The following is a 21,008-nucleotide window of genomic DNA, read 5'->3' on the forward strand; positions in this document are numbered from 1 at the left end:
TAGAAGAGAGGATGAGAGATGTTTTGCATATCAAATTGTGTGGAATAGGACACCCAAAGGGTCCTATTTATAGACCATGAAAGGGTGTGGACGAAATGGTTGAGGCCAAACCATGCACCCTTTCCAAACAATGCACCTTTATGAAAATGTGTCTATTCACGTCGCACGGTCAAATATTATGAAAAGGTGTCTATTCAGGTCAATCCCCGTTTGTGCGCCCCGAAGCGGCGAAGTGGCAAACAATTTTGCCTAAACGGATTGAGTCGAGCTTTTGAGTATTTGGCCGAAGTCGATACGAAGTCACTTTAATCGATTTTCAATTCTCGATTTATTTAACCAATATCCAACAATATTGTATTCAAACTAGAAATCTACACTTAAAAAATAATTTTCCAAAAAACCAAGGAGATTAAATTTCATTTCAAAAAATAAGTGATAATTAGATTTTAATAATTATAATTAATAAAAACATCCCATTCATCCCAAAATCAATTTTATTTTCATACCCTAAAATTTCGACCCTCTTCCTTCTTTCTATCTTTTTTCTCTTTACCCACTCACTCACCCACCCACGCACCATCTCTACCATCACCGGAAGCTTTGTCTTGCCGATGGTGTCGTCGTTGCCGAAAACAGCGACGCAACGACTCGTCGCTACTCGCATCGCAATGTTTGAACCAAGTGCAATCGCTATAGCAGCATCGACGTTACTTTCCGCAGCAAAGGCAATGCCAATGATGCTGCTTACTAGCGTCGGTGATCTGTTGCCATCGCTGCTCGCGTCGCAACGTTTAAACTAGGCACATTACTGCATTGTTGTTGCGGCAACAACAACGTCGCCGGTGAAATTGCCTGCAATAAGGGCAGTGCCGATGATGCTACTTATTATGCACCAGTGATGCTACTATCGCCCTGTGATGCTACTTGTAGCAAAGGTAGTGCCGATGATGCTACTTTTTAGGTGCCAGTGATGCTGTTTATTAGGCAATGACGATGATACTGCTTATTTAATGACATATTTGTTGGTGGTTAGCAGTTCGTTGGTGGGTTTTTTCATCAGATTTGTTGTCTAGCTAGATTTTTAGGATAGTGTGGTGGTGTAGACCGTAATGGTTCTGCTGCTGGTGGTTCATATGGTTATGGTAAAATTGTGCTCTTTTGGTTCTTAACGTTGTTGGGAGTGGCGGTGTCGATGAAAATTAGGTGTGATCAAGTCTATCTTCATTGTGAATATTTAGAACCATATCTACGTTAAATGTAACTATGTAACTTGGTTACATACGGTCACACATTAGACTGATCTAACCATAGATAGTCATAGTGAAGACAAATTTAGTCACATGTAACAAAGGTCAGTGAATATAGTATTTATGGTCGCAAATTTAAATTGAATGTCATAATGGTGGTGCACTGGAAGTGATGTGGTGGCTGCTGGTGGTGGATCAAGGTGTTGGTTTGTAGTATGTACAGATTTGATTGTGGTAACCATATGTGACCGAGTATGTGATTGGTTGTGACCAATTCTTTGTTAATTGTGACTTGGTCACATATCACCACAATTAAAATTAACTTGGTTATAAATAGTCACACTAAAGAAAAATTGTCAAAACTAGTCACAAGTAACACGGGCTAGCGATTTCATTGCATACGGTGACTTGGAAATTTTCTAGGTGCGTAGGTTGGTGAGAGTGGGGATAGGATTGGTAGGTTGTTGGGCGTTGGTTCTGGGGGTGAGTGTATGGTTCTCGAGGTGAGTGTAACTTCCAAAAAAAATGTTTTCAATTTTTGAAAACAAAAATAAAAATAAAAACTCTGAGGTGGGGTAGAGTGGGGGTCGGTGGGAGATATTAATTGATATATTATTAATTTGGTGGGGGTGGGGATTCTATTAATTGGGTGGGAATAGTTAATTCTAATTAATTATATTTAATATATTATTATTAGTTGAAATTAACGCCTAAATTTTCAAATAATTTGACAAATTTGTTAGTTTTAAATTTTGATTATTATATGTAGGAGTTATGTATTGATTCCTATAAACAATCCCAAACAGGCTATAAGAAAGTGGCAAAATCAGTGTCTCATAAGCCTAGCCCAAAACTTTGCAATTCTATATACGTTTTTCGATCAATATAGTGTTACCGTGAAATAAGAGTTCAACTTGTACTTATAAAACAGAGTGAATTATTCAATTCAGTGATCTTGTGAAAACTTTTTGCAAAGTTAAATGATGAATAGGGTGATTTTTAAATATCAGTGACCTCGTGAAAACCTTTTGCAAAGTTAAATGATGAATAGGGTGATTTTTTAATATCAGTGACCTCGTGGAAACTTTTTTTAAAGTTCCGTGATAAATTTGGTGATTTTTAAAGTTCCGTGATTCCGTGAAAACTTTTGATAAAGTTCAATGAACATTTGGATAATTCAGTCCATAAAAAAGGACTACAAGTTTTCATAGTTGATAAACAGTTGCGTTTCCAGGTTTCCCAACCCTATTAATTCCATGATTGGCAATGCTTTAAAAGTTACTCTTAGCAAGTAAAAGACTATTTATCAAAGGATACAAGTTAAACAGCATAACTTCACTATTAAATTCAACTTAGTTTTAAGCACAACAAAATATATTCTCGTATTAATTTGGGCCCCATCATCTTGTAACCTATTGCGTAGCCTATTTATCATTTTTGTTAATATGGAGAAAAAAATATTATAAAACAAGCTCAGAAAACAGCATTTGGAAAAGATATCTTATTCAAATTAAGCTGGGAAAAATATCGACTGAACTTCTTAATTAGGATCCCTCAAATTACATCAAAAACTCCTCAGTGTACATAGAAATATGAGCAAGATAGGAATCACGTTCTATATTTTGGGAAGTGAATATACACTCACAGAAAGATAGGAGCCATGACAAGGGTTATTGTTGCAAGCATTTTGATAAGTACATGAAGTGATGGTCCAGCAGTGTCTTTGAAAGGATCTCCTACCCTGCAAAAATAAAATCATATTATAGTATTTCGTTTCTTTAACAATCTGGATTATTACACATTAGGTAATGTGAATTCTTGTTCAGATCAAATATGCGGGAGTGGGATGGGAACAAGATCTAGTGCGTGCATGAGCAAGCATTTTCGGATGTAAATGTATGAGTTAGTTATCAAAGAAAACCATTAAATTATACAACTAAGGGTAAATACCACACTTGTAAACACTTACGTGTCACCAGTAACTGCTGCTTTGTGGGAGTCACTGCCTTTGCCACCAAGAGCGCCGGTTTCTATGTACTTCTTCGCATTATCCCAGGCACCTCCAGCAGTGTTCAGGAAAAGAGCCATGAGAATGCCAGAAACAGTGGCAAACATTAACATGGCAGCCACCACTTTGGCACCAAGTAATGGATGCCCTGTATAATATCCCAGCACCCGAAACACAAAACCTGCAATAACATGGACATATTCCCTCAGCTATACGAAATCAAGCAAGATTTTTTATGAGAAACCAGGAGGAGAAGATTTAACAACTGAATGTTAAAGTGAAACTTACAAGTGTAAGTCCTACATAAAACTGAAAAAAAATCTCATTTTTATACCTTATGGCCCAGTGTAACTGAAAAAAAGATAAAACTCATGAGCTTCATATAAAATAGCTGTCACGGGAACTCCAGAATGCACTGCAGTTGGCAAGGTGCCCGATGATTGTTAAAGCAATTTGTGATTGAGCATAAAGTTATAGCATTAGTGCCATAATATTGCACATATAATGGCAGGCACCTGATCTAGCATCTCGAGAGGGAATAGTTTGTTAACAAATTTCTTTGGTCAAGATCATGCAGTTACTCCGTCATATACATATTAAGAGGGTGATTAGTAACTCACCAACAACAATAGGTGATATTATGGCCAATGCCCCAGGCTTTATCATCTCCCTCAAAGAAGCAGATGCAACAATAGATACACATCGACCATAATCTGGTTTCTCCTTGTAATCCTATCAGGAGACGAAAAATACATGATACATCACTGAGATCCGAGATCCATTTTACAACATAACGAACGCCAGATAAATGTTTATTATACAAACCATGATGCCTGGCCTCTCAATGAACTGTCTTCTTACTTCATTAACAACCTCCTGAGCAGTTCGACCCACTGCAGAACAAGCCCAGGCACTAAAAAGATAAATAAGCATGGAGCCCAATAATCCACCAACAAAAACTTCTGGGATGGCGATGTCGACCTGCTCAGATAAAATGCCAAAAAAAATATGAATGAAAAGAGGGGAAAATACTTTCTGGTAATCAAAACTCAAAGAATCAAGATATAATTGACAGATAACAAAAAGGTCCACCTGATTAAAGGGTACATTTGCAAAAGTAGCTACTTCATCCATATAAGCACTAAATAGAAGAAAAGATGCGAGGGCTGCAGATCCAATGGCAAACCCCTTGGTGGTAGCTTTTGTAGTATTTCCAACAGCATCGAGAACATCGGTGATCTCTCGAACACTTTCAGGCTGTAAGTAATAAAAGGCATGTCAGAAGTTTCACTTATAATAAAAACACAACTACTAAAGGCAGACATATTGTGTTGGGCAAAGCCAAGAACCTGAAATATTACCTGCTGACTCATTTCAACAATCCCACCTGCATTATCAGCTATTGGACCAAACATGTCCATTGTAAGCACATATGCTGCTGTACTGAGCATTCCCATAGTAGCAACGGCTGTCCCAAACAACCCACCAGTTGGGGTTCCAGATTCATCCACCAACCCAGAAGTGTGACCCAACCAGTAAGCTGAAACAATTGCTACGCTTATCACAAGGACAGGAAGAGCTGTCGATTCTAGACCTAAACTAACTCCAGCAATAATATTAGTTCCATGCCCAGTTGAGCTAGAAAGAGCTAACGTGCGTACAGGCTCATGCTTGTAGTCAGTGTAATACTTTGTAATCCAGACAAAAATATATGCTGTCATAATCCCAACCAAACCACATAAAGCGAAGTTCAACCAAGCAGAAGGTGCTTGTTCAGTGTATAGCATCCAGCGCGTAGACTGTAAACGCAATAACAGTAAACACCAGCTTCAGCATGTAAATGATGATTCAAAACACACACAAGAGAGAGAGGAGGGGTAATCACAGAAACACAATCAAGATACTCTAGGGAGATGAGAATGATGCTCAAGTAGTAGATAGGAATATTACCAAACCAAATGTCAGAACAGCTAAAATAATTGTCACAGAATATCCTTTCTGCAGAATTGACATTGGATCCTCTATAGCACCAAGATCACCTTTGTTTCGAATAGAAAATATTCCAACAGAAGATATCACCAGATCAAAGGAGTGAACAACTAGAGGAAACAAAATGAAGCCCGATGGATCTGCATGTCTCACATAAAGATATAGGTCAATTATAATTAATTCAATGAAGGAGCAAGTAAATTATCATCACGTGGCATCATACTCATTCATCAATCATAGCCAGGCCAACCTACTCTAGATCTTAAGAAAATAAAACCAATAGATGAATTAAAAAGCATCACAAAAATAAAGTAATAGCAACAAAATCACAGCAAAGGATACAACCAGAAAATTTAATATCTAAACCCCAGAAACTGGTTTTCAAGCATAAATGGTCTTGCAGGGTAAAGGGGATAAGGTTGGAACTATCATTTTTTCATGGAAGTTGATTATCCTCCAATGAGAAAAGCCAATGCCAATAATCATAGCTCTTCTAACAACAAGGCTAAAAGGAGAGTGTTGTCATGATGTAATAGTAAGTATCGCAACCAGCATCAAGCATGAAATGAGCATGTTTATTTGCCAAGGAAGACATTTCATGGCAATTTTCTTCCCTATTTTTCCTTGACAATCAAAATTCTAAGCCATCAACATATTCAAGTGCGCAGGAGGAAATTTTAATCTTAATTCTACATCCATGACAAATTGAATGTCACAGTTTGACTTTTCCCAATCAATTCAGGGTCTTCTCAAAGTTCTAATAGACTTTTATCAGGAAATGTTACCATTTATAATTTTTTGGGTATACAAAAATAAATGCATCAAATTGAATCAAACAAAGTCTGTACCATTTTATTTGAAACAGAGGGAGATGTGTGATACTAACAGAACTTCTACAAACTTCAGGAGATGAACAAGCAATGAATGGTATAAATGATAACCTATATGAAAGTTAGCTCTCATCTAAAAATTGCAATGCATCCTATCCCTCATGAGTACATGTTTGAGAAAGTGAATCGCCAACTATACCAACACGTTTTGCAAATATATTCAATTTTAAATATATGCACGAGTCAGTTACATGCCTTCAATTTTGCAGCGTTGTGCCATGGTTCCACCTAATATCATTGCACTGATTATTTCTGCGGCAATACTTTCAAACAAATCAGCACCCCGAGCTGCACAGTCGCCCACATTGTCTCCAACCTTTGACTCAGCAAACAACGAAATTAGCCAAAGATATATCAGTAATTGTCATAGGTATATGAGAAAATGAGTCTGTCCCACGAACATGCAAGCAACGCTCTCCAGCATATGCGCTCGACAGATAAGTTACAAGGAAGATTTTGTACCAAATCTGCAATGACAGCAGGATTGCGAGGATCGTCTTCAGGAATTCCCTGCTCTACTTTCCCAACAAGATCAGCTCCAACATCAGCTGCTTTAGTATATATTCCACCACCCAACTGAGCAAAAAGGGCAACAAATGATGCTCCAAAACCATATCCAACGAGAAGAAGAGGCACTGGTAGAGAAATCTAGGAGTCAAACTGTGCACATTAAATATTTGGAAATCCAAGAGCAGAAGAGGAAGCAACTATTAACATCTGACAAAGTATAACAGGAGTTGAAAACTTACAGTCCGTAACCTTCATTGCACCTGGTGAATCTACCCCCAACCAAACATAAAAGATGGCATAAAGTATAGCAATACCAATGACAGCCATACCAACAACTACCAGGGCAGAGAAACCACCAGCACGAACCGCTATCTGCAAGAGAATAATGCCAATTCATATAAGTGCATCAATGCATTTCAGTAGAAAGTGAAGTAGAATATATGTGAGGAAAAGAAAACCTGCAATGCCTCCCTAGCTGATCGCCTTGCAGCACTTGAGACTCTTACATTTGCACGGACAGATACCCACATCCCCACATAACCAGCAATACCAGAACACATGGCCCCAAGAAGAAAAGCAGTGACAGTAATATATGCAGACCTTGACCTGCACCAGTATAGCCCAAGATAACATTTATGTTTAGTAACCTTTAATTTTAAATGGAAACTTGAAAACTATATCCCAATTTTTAAGTCATTCTATCGTCACCTCCCTAGGCCAGAAGATTCTTGCTGAGGCGTTGTACTGCGAAACAAGTATATGCTCAGGATCACCAAACCTAGCAGCACAGCCATCTTTGAGATAGTTCCATACTGTGTTCTAAAGAAACCTTCAGCCCCATCGCGTATAGCATCTGATATCTAGCAAGTAAAATGATAAGCTCAAGACTAACGAAAATTTATAAAAAATAATAATAATAAATAAATAAAATAAAAATAAAAAATTAAGATGATATAGAAAAAGGTTGCTTGTCATGAGTTACATTCAAATTCAATGCTTTAAATTCAAATGTAATGCTTGTAACAAGAGTTAGTAAACTACTTTATGGAGTACACTCTCAGACAAAGCCCATTAACTACAAACTAACAGGCATAAGCAAGAAGGAAAATTAGTAAAGGGCTCTGTGAGCCTCTCTGGCGGTGTAAAACATGAGGCTTCGCCTAGTTACCCACAATACGTCAAAACTCCCCTCATAAAATATGCAGTATAAAAAGCAGAGAAGGAGATGAACAGAAGCTATATTCCAGTGTCCACCAATACGGCATCAGTTTCATATCACAGGAAAGCCTGAGTTTGAGGTTAGAATAACGGAGAAAGGAAGATATAGAAGTTCCCTCAGACACACAAATCTAGCATGCATATTTTGATAGGTGAATTTTAGGACCATTATCTATTTGTGCATTCCATCCTTGTGAAATCCCAAACATCAATATGTCTGCATTAGTGTGGGCTCCTTAACACACGTCAAATTTCTTAATTAAATGGACGAACTAAAAGACTATTTTTTAAATTAGTTTGGAAATCAGATAACCTTGAATATAATTCCTAGGCAGCTAACCTTTATACATTCACTTGCAAGGGGTAAAAGAAGTAGGAATGAACAATAGATTTCCAAATTTGAATCTTCAGAGGGGAAATATAAAAGACAAGAAGCGATCCATGTCCATTTACCAAGTAGCAAGTACAAATGTATCGTGTATATATTCAATTCCGGTCCCCAAGCTCCCAATCAATAAAGTGCAAAAGGTTGCATCAACAGCATATAACTTTTTAACAGTTAACATTACGTACAGCCATGCATTGCTTTTTGTCATAGATCCCATGGCAGAGGAAATCAAGTAACGCTTCATAGGTAGTAGATCCCAACCTAGTGGAACACTGGGCACAAAACTAAATGTAACTTTCAGGGACCCTAAATTTATAAACATATACACCAGAAAAATATTAGACAAAGGCATATAGCTCAATTGCAACATCACCAAATAGAAATGGTACCATATGTTCTGTTTTTGCAGAGTGGTTTCAGTCAATTTCTTTCATGAATATTGAAGAAAATTCAAGAATTATAAACAACCTCCAAATTGTAATTTGAAAACTGAAGACTACAATCATCTGGTTGAGAACAACTATACCTGGGCCATCTCAGGAGGTCCCTCGTCCTTTGCTAGGACCCACTTAGTAAGATATATTGACAGGAGAAAACTGATTATGCAAACTGAGAAGACAAATACAATGACTGGGGAGGTGCTCGCACCAATATAAAAGATAGCTCCAAATCCCAAAAGCATAAGCACAAAAAGAATACGAACATTTATTCTCGTGAGGAGGTGAAAGATCTGCAGAAAGCAAGTGCCCACTCATCAAAACAAAAAATATAAATAAATAAAAGCAGGCAGAAAATACAAGAAAAATTCAGCATTTAAGGAGTAACAAAATTGCAAAATCAGCTATACAAAACTCTTCAGAGTACAAGAAGATATTTTAAAATCAAACTTTGATAAGAGTATAAAATATAATATTTTTCCCTTTTAATTATTGCATTGGTGTGATTATTTGATACCAAAATGCACTCATTATACTTATACTTTGATTCAAGTTGCATTTGATAGAAAATGTGAAATTTAGAAGAAAATAGCGAAAAAGGACCAAAATGGACGAAAGTGACAGTTTAGGGATCAAGCTACAAATAATATAAAGATGAGACGGGTGATGAAATGATGATTCGAGAAAGCTAGCAGTCCATTGGGTGCAAATAGAAGTCAAAAGAAGTTAAATATAACCATAACATATTTACAAATCAAATTTCAACCACATAAAGATTTTTCAAATTTTCAACTGGAGATTGAAGTCCGTTTTTGACCCAGTAAACGTCAGAATTTGGAAAAAGCTACTTCTAGCAAAATTGTAGCCCTTTATGTTAGCTTTCCAACGCACTTTGAATTGCCTTAATTGGACATCAGGAGATAAAGTTATAATCAAAATACTAAAAGTAGTCGAACAGAATATTCTAGCCGAAAATTTAGTTTCCTTATTCAATTCAACCTCTTTTGGAAACAACTTGGCACACGATTTTAAGCTCTAAACTGGACAGAGAACGCCTCTCTTCATTTCCGCAACAATTTTCTCTCATCTTGGGCTAAAGAATTCGACGGAGAACTAAATTCCTAGGTGAAGCTACGAAGGAACTCATTGGATTTGGCGACTTCACGTCATTTATTCAAGCAAATTGGCATTTTTATTGTCAAACACTTCTAGAACTTTCTTTTATGAAATTACTTTGAAATTGATTTAACTTTTACTAGATTCTTCTTAAACTCAATCATGTTTTTTCTATAGTGAAATTGAACTAATTGTTGAATTTCAATTTCAATCAACTTCATTGGTGGATTATTTACTGCCTTATGCGTTGTGTATATGGTCGATCCTTAATCTTAGTCCAATAAACATGTGTGGGAATGTTTTACAAAAGTCTAGATTCTAGGATTACAATTGAAATTTGATTGATCTTCATTGTTAAATCTTCCAATTAGAGAGTTGGGATGAAAACCTCTAATTGAGCAAAAAGCCATGAGTTATTTAGATTGATGATCCAATCCAATTAAAGGAATTCGGACGCATCACTAATCTCGCATATTGATAATGAAATCTCATTCCAATTGACAAATTATTTTCACATAATTCACGAAATCCTAATTCGATAAATCCTTTAAACAATTCGTCCACCTCCATGTGTAATCGATACTCTAAAGTTGTGCTACAACTACCGTGTATTCTTTGGGCGTAATCAAACTTCATCAGCCGAAGTTCTTAGGGTTTTCAAGAATTGACATGGGTAGCAGAATAACCAATGATTTTCGACTTAGATCCTATAATAAATAATAAATAATGCCTTTCCATATAAAGAAATGGATAAGAATTAAGAAAATGAAAGTTGTAATCAAATTTTGAAACTGGTATTAGAAAAAGATTCTCAAAGGTTATCAAAGTGGAATGCACAACTCAATAGCAGGCGTGAGCATCATCTCAAACAATACTCAAAGAAAACATTTCAAAAAATTGTTTTGACGGACTACTTTCATGTTGCCAAGTGTACTTTGCCCATGTACTCATTTTGATTTTCCAAGTGTAACAGCAAGTTCTAAAGTTTACTTCTCACTGCACAAAACTAACATAAGGTCTCTCAATAAGTTCTAAACTAACATGAGATTAACTAATTCATCATAAATTTCGAAAGGAAAATATAGAACTAAAACACGTGATATAGCCAACGAAGAATGATATCATTCTTATTTATCTAAAAAGAAATTTATGCTAGAATTTTGTACCATAATCCCCCTTTTGTCATCCACATAAGATACAGCATTTCAAATAGAAATGATAGTAATTATTATTACCAGCATTTCGTGGGTGTATATTGGGCATTACCTTTCTAACAAGCATTAAGCATGATTTGGATGTATAGAAACATCTATTTATCTTTCAAGAAGTATGCATAAAAGAAGAATCATCACTGTTAACACATATTAGTCATCATCACATTTTTAATTAAAACTTACGTTTCCACCAGAAGTGTATGGAGTTTTGCTGCAATACTATACTGCACTTTTGACAAAAATATTTCATGAAAGCTTATTAAGGAAAATATATCTAGAACCTTGACAATTAGTACAATAACATAACCAAATCAGGTTGTCAATTCCATCTTATTAACATGAGCCTCATAGAAGCTAATACAGGGCATATTTTCCTAATATTACCAACTTTTAAGAACATGGACTAACCAGCGATAAAAAGGAAAATCCTGAAAATAATTTAGAGTAAGTTAATGCAATATGATTGCACTACCATATTAGAATTAGATGCTTAAGTCCAGGCTAGGGACAGAATGCTGCTACGCTACGACATTAAAAAAGTAACAAGAACCTACAATGAATAAAAGGCATGGAATACACAACTGGAAAAAAAAAAAAAAAAAAAAAAAAAAAAAAAAAAAAAAAAAACTTTTAGGATTTGTAGGTTAGTCGGGGGTGGTTCTGGGGGTGAGTTTATGGTTCTCGGGGTGGGAGTAACTTCCAAAAAAAATGTTTTCAATTTTTGAAAACAAAAATAAAAATAAAAATTCTGAGGGTGGGTAGATTGGGGTCGGTGGGAGATATTAATTGATATATTATTAATTTCGTGGGGGTGAGGATTCTATTAATTGGGTGGGAATAGTTAATTCTAATTAATTATATTTAATATATTATTATTAGTTGAAATTAACGCCTAAATTTTCAAATAATTTGACAAATTTGTTAGTTTTAAATTTTGATTATTATATGTAGGAGTTATGTATTGATTCCTATAAACAATCCCAAACAGGCTATAAGAAAGTGGCAAAATCAGTGTCTCATAAGCCTAGCCCAAAACTTTGCAATTCTATATATGTTTTTCGATCAATATAGTGTTACCATGAAATAAGAGTTCAACTTGTACGTATAAAATAGAGTGAATTATTCAAATGATCACTAAAGTTTGTAAAAGATTTTCATGGGGTTACTGAACTTTAAAAATCATCCAATTTATCACTGAACCATGTAAAAGATTTCCATGAAGTCATTGAACTTTAAAAATCATTTAATTCATCATTGAATTTTACAGAATGTTTCCCAGTGGTCACTAAATTCAGTGACCCTTAAAAAACCTTTTGCAAAATTCAATGATCTCGTGAAAACTTTTTGCAAAATTCAATAATGAATAAGGTGATTTTTAAATATCAATGACCTCGTGGAAATTTTTTTTAAAGTTCAGTGATAAATTTGGTGATTTTTAAAGTTCAGTGATTCCGTGAAAACTTTAGATAAAGTTCAATGACCATTTGGATAATTCACTCCATAAAAAAGGACTACAAGTTTTCATAGTTGATAAACAGTTGCGTTTCCAGGTTTCCCAACCCTATTAATTCCATGATTGGCAATGCTTTAAAAGTTACTCTTAGCAAGTAAAAGACTATTTATCAAAGGATACAAGTTAAACAGCATAACTTCACTATTAAATTCAACTTAGTTTTAAGCACAACAAAATATGTCCTCGTATTAATTTGGGCCCCATCATCTTGTAACCTATTGCGTAGCCTATTTATCATTAAATGGAGGAAAAAAAAAATATAAAACAAGCTCAGAAAACAGCATTTGGAAAAGATATCTTATTCAAATTAAGCTGGGAAAAATATCGACTGAACTTCTTAATTAGGATCCCTCAAATTACATCAAAAACTCCTCAGTGTACATAGAAATATGAGCAAGATAGGAATCACGTTCTATATTTTGGGAAGTGAATATACACTCACAGAAAGATAGGAGCCATGACAAGGGTTATTGTTGCAAGCATTTTGATAAGTACATGAAGTGATGGTCCAGCAGTGTCTTTGAAAGGATCTCCTACCCTGCAAAAATAAAATCATATTATAGTAATTCGTTTCTTTAACAATCTGGATTATTACACATTAGGTAATGTGAATTCTTGTTCAGATCGAATATGCGGGAGTGGGATGGGAACAAGATCTAGTGCGTGCATGAGCAAGCATTTTCGGATGTAAATGTATGAGTTAGTTATCAAAGAAAACCATTAAATTATACAACTAAGGGTAAATACCACACTTGTAAACACTTACGTGTCACCAGTAACTGCTGCTTTGTGGGAGTCACTGCCTTTGCCACCAAGAGCGCCGGTTTCTATGTACTTCTTCGCATTATCCCAGGCACCTCCAGCAGTGTTCAGGAAAAGAGCCATGAGAATGCCAGAAACAGTGGCAAACATTAACATGGCAGCCACCACTTTGGCACCAAGTAATGGATGCCCTGTATAATATCCCAGCACCCGAAACACAAAACCTGCAATAACATGGACATATTCCCTCAGCTATACGAAATCAAGCAAGATTTTTTATGAGAAACCAGGAGGAGAAGATTTAACAACTGAATGTTAAAGTGAAACTTACAAGTGTAAGTCCTACATAAAACTGAAAAAAAATCTCATTTTTATACCTTATGGCCCAGTGTAACTGAAAAAAAGATAAAACTCATGAGCTTCATATAAAATAGCTGTCACGGGAACTCCAGAATGCACTGCAGTTGGCAAGGTGCCCGATGATTGTTAAAGCAATTTGTGATTGAGCATAAAGTTATAGCATTAGTGCCATAATATTGCACATATAATGGCAGGCACCTGATCTAGCATCTCGAGAGGGAATAGTTTGTTAACAAATTTCTTTGGTCAAGATCATGCAGTTACTCCGTCATATACATATTAAGAGGGTGATTAGTAACTCACCAACAACAATAGGTGATATTATGGCCAATGCCCCAGGCTTTATCATCTCCCTCAAAGAAGCAGATGCAACAATAGATACACATCGACCATAATCTGGTTTCTCCTTGTAATCCTATCAGGAGACGAAAAATACATGATACATCACTGAGATCCGAGATCCATTTTACAACATAACGAACGCCAGATAAATGTTTATTATACAAACCATGATGCCTGGCCTCTCAATGAACTGTCTTCTTACTTCATTAACAACCTCCTGAGCAGTTCGACCCACTGCAGAACAAGCCCAGGCACTAAAAAGATAAATAAGCATGGAGCCCAATAATCCACCAACAAAAACTTCTGGGATGGCGATGTCGACCTGCTCAGATAAAATGCCAAAAAAAATATGAATGAAAAGAGGGGAAAATACTTTCTGGTAATCAAAACTCAAAGAATCAAGATATAATTGACAGATAACAAAAAGGTCCACCTGATTAAAGGGTACATTTGCAAAAGTAGCTACTTCATCCATATAAGCACTAAATAGAAGAAAAGATGCGAGGGCTGCAGATCCAATGGCAAACCCCTTGGTGGTAGCTTTTGTAGTATTTCCAACAGCATCGAGAACATCGGTGATCTCTCGAACACTTTCAGGCTGTAAGTAATAAAAGGCATGTCAGAAGTTTCACTTATAATAAAAACACAACTACTAAAGGCAGACATATTGTGTTGGGCAAAGCCAAGAACCTGAAATATTACCTGCTGACTCATTTCAACAATCCCACCTGCATTATCAGCTATTGGACCAAACATGTCCATTGTAAGCACATATGCTGCTGTACTGAGCATTCCCATAGTAGCAACGGCTGTCCCAAACAACCCACCAGTTGGGGTTCCAGATTCATCCACCAACCCAGAAGTGTGACCCAACCAGTAAGCTGAAACAATTGCTACGCTTATCACAAGGACAGGAAGAGCTGTCGATTCTAGACCTAAACTAACTCCAGCAATAATATTAGTTCCATGCCCAGTTGAGCTAGAAAGAGCTAACGTGCGTACAGGCTCATGCTTGTAGTCAGTGTAATACTTTGTAATCCAGACAAAAATATATGCTGTCATAATCCCAACCAAACCACATAAAGCGAAGTTCAACCAAGCAGAAGGTGCTTGTTCAGTGTATAGCATCCAGCGCGTAGACTGTAAACGCAATAACAGTAAACACCAGCTTCAGCATGTAAATGATGATTCAAAACACACACAAGAGAGAGAGGAGGGGTAATCACAGAAACACAATCAAGATACTCTAGGGAGATGAGAATGATGCTCAAGTAGTAGATAGGAATATTACCAAACCAAATGTCAGAACAGCTAAAATAATTGTCACAGAATATCCTTTCTGCAGAATTGACATTGGATCCTCTATAGCACCAAGATCACCTTTGTTTTGAATAGAAAATATTCCAACAGAAGATATCACCAGATCAAAGGAGTGAACAACTAGAGGAAACAAAATGAAGCCCGATGGATCTGCATGTCTCACATAAAGATATAGGTCAATTATAATTAATTCAATGAAGGAGCAAGTAAATTATCATCACGTGGCATCATACTCATTCATCAATCATAGCCAGGCCAACCTACTCTAGATCTTAAGAAAATAAAACCAATAGATGAATTAAAAAGCATCACAAAAATAAAGTAATAGCAACAAAATCACAGCAAAGGATACAACCAGAAAATTTAATATCTAAACCCCAGAAACTGGTTTTCAAGCATAAATGGTCTTGCAGGGTAAAGGGGATAAGGTTGGAACTATCATTTTTTCATGGAAGTTGATTATCCTCCAATGAGAAAAGCCAATGCCAATAATCATAGCTCTTCTAACAACAAGGCTAAAAGGAGAGTGTTGTCATGATGTAATAGTAAGTATCGCAACCAGCATCAAGCATGAAATGAGCATGTTTATTTGCCAAGGAAGACATTTCATGGCAATTTTCTTCCCTATTTTTCCTTGACAATCAAAATTCTAAGCCATCAACATATTCAAGTGCGCAGGAGGAAATTTTAATCTTAATTCTACATCCATGACAAATTGAATGTCACAGTTTGACTTTTCCCAATCAATTCAGGGTCTTCTCAAAGTTCTAATAGACTTTTATCAGGAAATGTTACCATTTATAATTTTTTGGGTATACAAAAATAAATGCATCAAATTGAATCAAACAAAGTCTGTACCATTTTATTTGAAACAGAGGGAGATGTGTGATACTAACAGAACTTCTACAAACTTCAGGAGATGAACAAGCAATGAATGGTATAAATGATAACCTATATGAAAGTTAGCTCTCATCTAAAAATTGCAATGCATCCTATCCCTCATGAGTACATGTTTGAGAAAGTGAATCGCCAACTATACCAACACGTTTTGCAAATATATTCAATTTTAAATATATGCACGAGTCAGTTACATGCCTTCAATTTTGCAGCGTTGTGCCATGGTTCCACCTAATATCATTGCACTGATTATTTCTGCGGCAATACTTTCAAACAAATCAGCACCCCGAGCTGCACAGTCGCCCACATTGTCTCCAACCTTTGACTCAGCAAACAACGAAATTAGCCAAAGATATATCAGTAATTGTCATAGGTATATGAGAAAATGAGTCTGTCCCACGAACATGCAAGCAACGCTCTCCAGCATATGCGCTCGACAGATAAGTTACAAGGAAGATTTTGTACCAAATCTGCAATGACAGCAGGATTGCGAGGATCGTCTTCAGGAATTCCCTGCTCTACTTTCCCAACAAGATCAGCTCCAACATCAGCTGCTTTAGTATATATTCCACCACCCAACTGAGCAAAAAGGGCAACAAATGATGCTCCAAAACCATATCCAACGAGAAGAAGAGGCACTGGTAGAGAAATCTAGGAGTCAAACTGTGCACATTAAATATTTGGAAATCCAAGAGCAGAAGAGGAAGCAACTATTAACATCTGACAAAGTATAACAGGAGTTGAAAACTTACAGTCCGTAACCTTCATTGCACCTGGTGAATCTACCCCCAACCAAACATAAAAGATGGCATAAAGTATAGCAATACCAATGACAGCCATACCAACAACTACCAGGGCAGAGAAACCACCAGCACGAACCGCTATCTGCAAGAGAATAATGCCAATTCATATAAGTGCATCAATGCATTTCAGTAGAAAGTGAAGTAGAATATATGTGAGGAAAAGAAAACCTGCAATGCCTCCCTAGCTGATCGCCTTGCAGCACTTGAGACTCTTACATTTGCACGGACAGATACCCACATCCCCACATAACCAGCAATACCAGAACACATGGCCCCAAGAAGAAAAGCAGTGACAGTAATATATGCAGACCTTGACCTGCACCAGTATAGCCCAAGATAACATTTATGTTTAGTAACCTTTAATTTTAAATGGAAACTTGAAAACTATATCCCAATTTTTAAGTCATTCTATCGTCACCTCCCTAGGCCAGAAGATTCTTGCTGAGGCGTTGTACTGCGAAACAAGTATATGCTCAGGATCACCAAACCTAGCAGCACAGCCATCTTTGAGATAGTTCCATACTGTGTTCTAAAGAAACCTTCAGCCCCATCGCGTATAGCATCTGATATCTAGCAAGTAAAATGATAAGCTCAAGACTAACGAAAATTTATAAAAAATAATAATAATAAATAAATAAAATAAAAATAAAAAATTAAGATGATATAGAAAAAGGTTGCTTGTCATGAGTTACATTCAAATTCAATGCTTTAAATTCAAATGTAATGCTTGTAACAAGAGTTAGTAAACTACTTTATGGAGTACACTCTCAGACAAAGCCCATTAACTACAAACTAACAGGCATAAGCAAGAAGGAAAATTAGTAAAGGGCTCTGTGAGCCTCTCTGGCGGTGTAAAACATGAGGCTTCGCCTAGTTACCCACAATACGTCAAAACTCCCCTCATAAAATATGCAGTATAAAAAGCAGAGAAGGAGATGAACAGAAGCTATATTCCAGTGTCCACCAATACGGCATCAGTTTCATATCACAGGAAAGCCTGAGTTTGAGGTTAGAATAACGGAGAAAGGAAGATATAGAAGTTCCCTCAGACACACAAATCTAGCATGCATATTTTGATAGGTGAATTTTAGGACCATTATCTATTTGTGCATTCCATCCTTGTGAAATCCCAAACATCAATATGTCTGCATTAGTGTGGGCTCCTTAACACACGTCAAATTTCTTAATTAAATGGACGAACTAAAAGACTATTTTTTAAATTAGTTTGGAAATCAGATAACCTTGAATATAATTCCTAGGCAGCTAACCTTTATACATTCACTTGCAAGGGGTAAAAGAAGTAGGAATGAACAATAGATTTCCAAATTTGAATCTTCAGAGGGGAAATATAAAAGACAAGAAGCGATCCATGTCCATTTACCAAGTAGCAAGTACAAATGTATCGTGTATATATTCAATTCCGGTCCCCAAGCTCCCAATCAATAAAGTGCAAAAGGTTGCATCAACAGCATATAACTTTTTAACAGTTAACATTACGTACAGCCATGCATTGCTTTTTGTCATAGATCCCATGGCAGAGGAAATCAAGTAACGCTTCATAGGTAGTAGATCCCAACCTAGTGGAACACTGGGCACAAAACTAAATGTAACTTTCAGGGACCCTAAATTTATAAACATATACACCAGAAAAATATTAGACAAAGGCATATAGCTCAATTGCAACATCACCAAATAGAAATGGTACCATATGTTCTGTTTTTGCAGAGTGGTTTCAGTCAATTTCTTTCATGAATATTGAAGAAAATTCAAGAATTATAAACAACCTCCAAATTGTAATTTGAAAACTGAAGACTACAATCATCTGGTTGAGAACAACTATACCTGGGCCATCTCAGGAGGTCCCTCGTCCTTTGCTAGGACCCACTTAGTAAGATATATTGACAGGAGAAAACTGATTATGCAAACTGAGAAGACAAATACAATGATTGGGGAGGTGCTCGCACCAATATAAAAGATAGCTCCAAATCCCAAAAGCATAAGCACAAAAAGAATACGAACATTTATTCTCGTGAGGAGGTGAAAGATCTGCAGAAAGCAAGTGCCCACTCATCAAAACAAAAAATATAAATAAATAAAAGCAGGCAGAAAATACAAGAAAAATTCAGCATTTAAGGAGTAACAAAATTGCAAAATCAGCTATACAAAACTCTTCAGAGTACAAGAAGATATTTTAAAATCAAACTTTGATAAGAGTATAAAATATAATATTTTTCCCTTTTAATTATTGCATTGGTGTGATTATTTGATACCAAAATGCACTCATTATACTTATACTTTGATTCAAGTTGCATTTGATAGAAAATGTGAAATTTAGAAGAAAATAGCGAAAAAGGACCAAAATGGACGAAAGTGACAGTTTAGGGATCAAGCTACAAATAATATAAAGATGAGACGGGTGATGAAATGATGATTCGAGAAAGCTAGCAGTCCATTGGGTGCAAATAGAAGTCAAAAGAAGTTAAATATAACCATAACATATTTACAAATCAAATTTCAACCACATAAAGATTTTTCAAATTTTCAACTGGAGATTGAAGTCCGTTTTTGACCCAGTAAACGTCAGAATTTGGAAAAAGCTACTTCTAGCAAAATTGTAGCCCTTTATGTTAGCTTTCCAACGCACTTTGAATTGCCTTAATTGGACATCAGGAGATAAAGTTATAATCAAAATACTAAAAGTAGTCGAACAGAATATTCTAGCCGAAAATTTAGTTTCCTTATTCAATTCAACCTCTTTTGGAAACAACTTGGCACATGATTTTAAGCTCTAAACTGGACAGAGAACGCCTCTCTTCATTTCCGCAACAATTTTCTCTCATCTTGGGCTAAAGAATTCGACGGAGAACTAAATTCCTAGGTGAAGCTACGAAGGAACTCATTGGATTTGGCGACTTCACGTCATTTATTCAAGCAAATTGGCATTTTTATTGTCAAACGCTTCTAGAACTTTCTTTTATGAAATTACTTTGAAATTGATTTAACTTTTACTAGATTCTTCTTAAACTCAATCATGTTTTTTCTATAGTGAAATTGAACTAATTGTTGAATTTCAATTTCAATCAACTTCATTGGTGGATTATTTACTGCCTTATGCGTTGTGTTTATGGTCGATCCTTAATCTTAGTCCAATAAACATGTGTGGGAATGTTTTACAAAAGTCTAGATTCTAGGATTACAATTGAAATTTGATTGATCTTCATTGTTAAATCTTCCAATTAGAGAGTTGGGATGAAAACCTCTAATTGAGCAAAAAGCCATGAGTTATTTAGATTGATGATCCAATCCAATTAAAGGAATTCGGACGCATCACTAATCTCGCATATTGATAATGAAATCTCATTCCAATTGACAAATTATTTTCACATAATTCACGAAATCCTAATTCGATAAATCCTTTAAACAATTCGTCCACCTCCATGTGTAATCGATACTCTAAAGTTGTGCTACAACTACCGTGTATTCTTTGGGCGTAATCAAACTTCATCAGCCGAAGTTCTTAGGGTTTTCAAGAATTGACATGGGTAGCAGAATAACCAATGATTTTCGACTTAGATCCTATAATAAATAATAAATAATGCCTTTCCATATAAAGAAATGGATAAGGAATTAAGAAAATGAAAGTTGTAATCAAATTTTGAAACTGGTATTAGAAAAAGATTCTCAAAGGTTATCAAAGTGGAATGCACAACTCAATAGCAGGCGTGAGCATCATCTCAAACAATACTCAAAGAAAACATTTCAAAAAATTGTTTTGACGGACTACTTTCATGTTGCCAAGTGTACTTTGCCCATGTACTCATTTTGATTTTCCAAGTGTAACAGCAAGTTCTAAAGTTTACTTCTCACTGCACAAAACTAACATAAGGTCTCTCAATAAGTTCTAAACTAACATGAGATTAACTAATTCATCATAAATTTCGAAAGGAAAATATAGAACTAAAACACGTGATATAGCCAACGAAGAATGATATCA

The 21,008-nt window shown here is 35.9% G+C and overlaps 2 protein-coding genes across 14 annotated transcripts; both read right to left on the reverse strand.

The window, feature by feature from the left end:
* Nucleotides 1-2,733: 2,733 nt before the first annotated feature.
* On the reverse strand, nucleotides 2,734-9,020 carry LOC111397433 (pyrophosphate-energized membrane proton pump 3). Of its 8 annotated transcripts, XM_023024358.1 has the most exons (15): nucleotides 8,954-9,020; nucleotides 8,777-8,859; nucleotides 8,436-8,522; nucleotides 7,353-7,504; nucleotides 7,103-7,250; nucleotides 6,884-7,016; nucleotides 6,597-6,769; nucleotides 6,330-6,450; nucleotides 5,206-5,384; nucleotides 4,617-5,054; nucleotides 4,348-4,512; nucleotides 4,081-4,236; nucleotides 3,876-3,987; nucleotides 3,217-3,436; nucleotides 2,734-2,988 (listed from the first exon to the last, which is right to left on the reverse strand). In XM_023024358.1, exons 1-15 carry the CDS (start codon nucleotides 9,003-9,005, stop codon nucleotides 2,889-2,891), a joined length of 2,319 nt encoding a protein of 772 aa, XP_022880126.1. In that variant the 5' UTR covers nucleotides 9,006-9,020; the 3' UTR covers nucleotides 2,734-2,888. The 8 variants fall into 8 exon arrangements, with proteins under 8 accessions (XP_022880126.1, XP_022880128.1, XP_022880125.1 ...); XM_023024360.1 differs by lacking the exon at nucleotides 8,436-8,522; XM_023024357.1 differs by having other exon boundaries at nucleotides 8,777-8,996.
* Nucleotides 9,021-12,813: 3,793 nt separating this feature from the next.
* On the reverse strand, nucleotides 12,814-19,078 carry LOC111397435 (pyrophosphate-energized membrane proton pump 3-like). 6 transcript variants are annotated; one of them, XM_023024365.1, is made up of 14 exons: nucleotides 18,857-19,078; nucleotides 18,516-18,602; nucleotides 17,433-17,584; nucleotides 17,183-17,330; nucleotides 16,964-17,096; nucleotides 16,677-16,849; nucleotides 16,410-16,530; nucleotides 15,286-15,464; nucleotides 14,697-15,134; nucleotides 14,428-14,592; nucleotides 14,161-14,316; nucleotides 13,956-14,067; nucleotides 13,297-13,516; nucleotides 12,814-13,068 (listed from the first exon to the last, which is right to left on the reverse strand). In XM_023024365.1, exons 1-14 carry the CDS (start codon nucleotides 19,010-19,012, stop codon nucleotides 12,969-12,971), a joined length of 2,340 nt encoding a protein of 779 aa, XP_022880133.1. In that variant the 5' UTR covers nucleotides 19,013-19,078; the 3' UTR covers nucleotides 12,814-12,968. The 6 variants fall into 6 exon arrangements, with proteins under 6 accessions (XP_022880133.1, XP_022880134.1, XP_022880139.1 ...); XM_023024366.1 differs by lacking the exon at nucleotides 18,516-18,602 and having other exon boundaries at nucleotides 18,857-19,077; XM_023024371.1 differs by lacking the exon at nucleotides 18,516-18,602 and having other exon boundaries at nucleotides 17,433-17,577; nucleotides 18,857-18,987.
* Nucleotides 19,079-21,008: the final 1,930 nt, after the last annotated feature.

This window comes from Olea europaea, chromosome 7, assembly GCF_002742605.1.
Source record: "Olea europaea var. sylvestris chromosome 7, O_europaea_v1, whole genome shotgun sequence".
Taxonomy (NCBI): Eukaryota; Viridiplantae; Streptophyta; class Magnoliopsida; order Lamiales; family Oleaceae; genus Olea; species Olea europaea.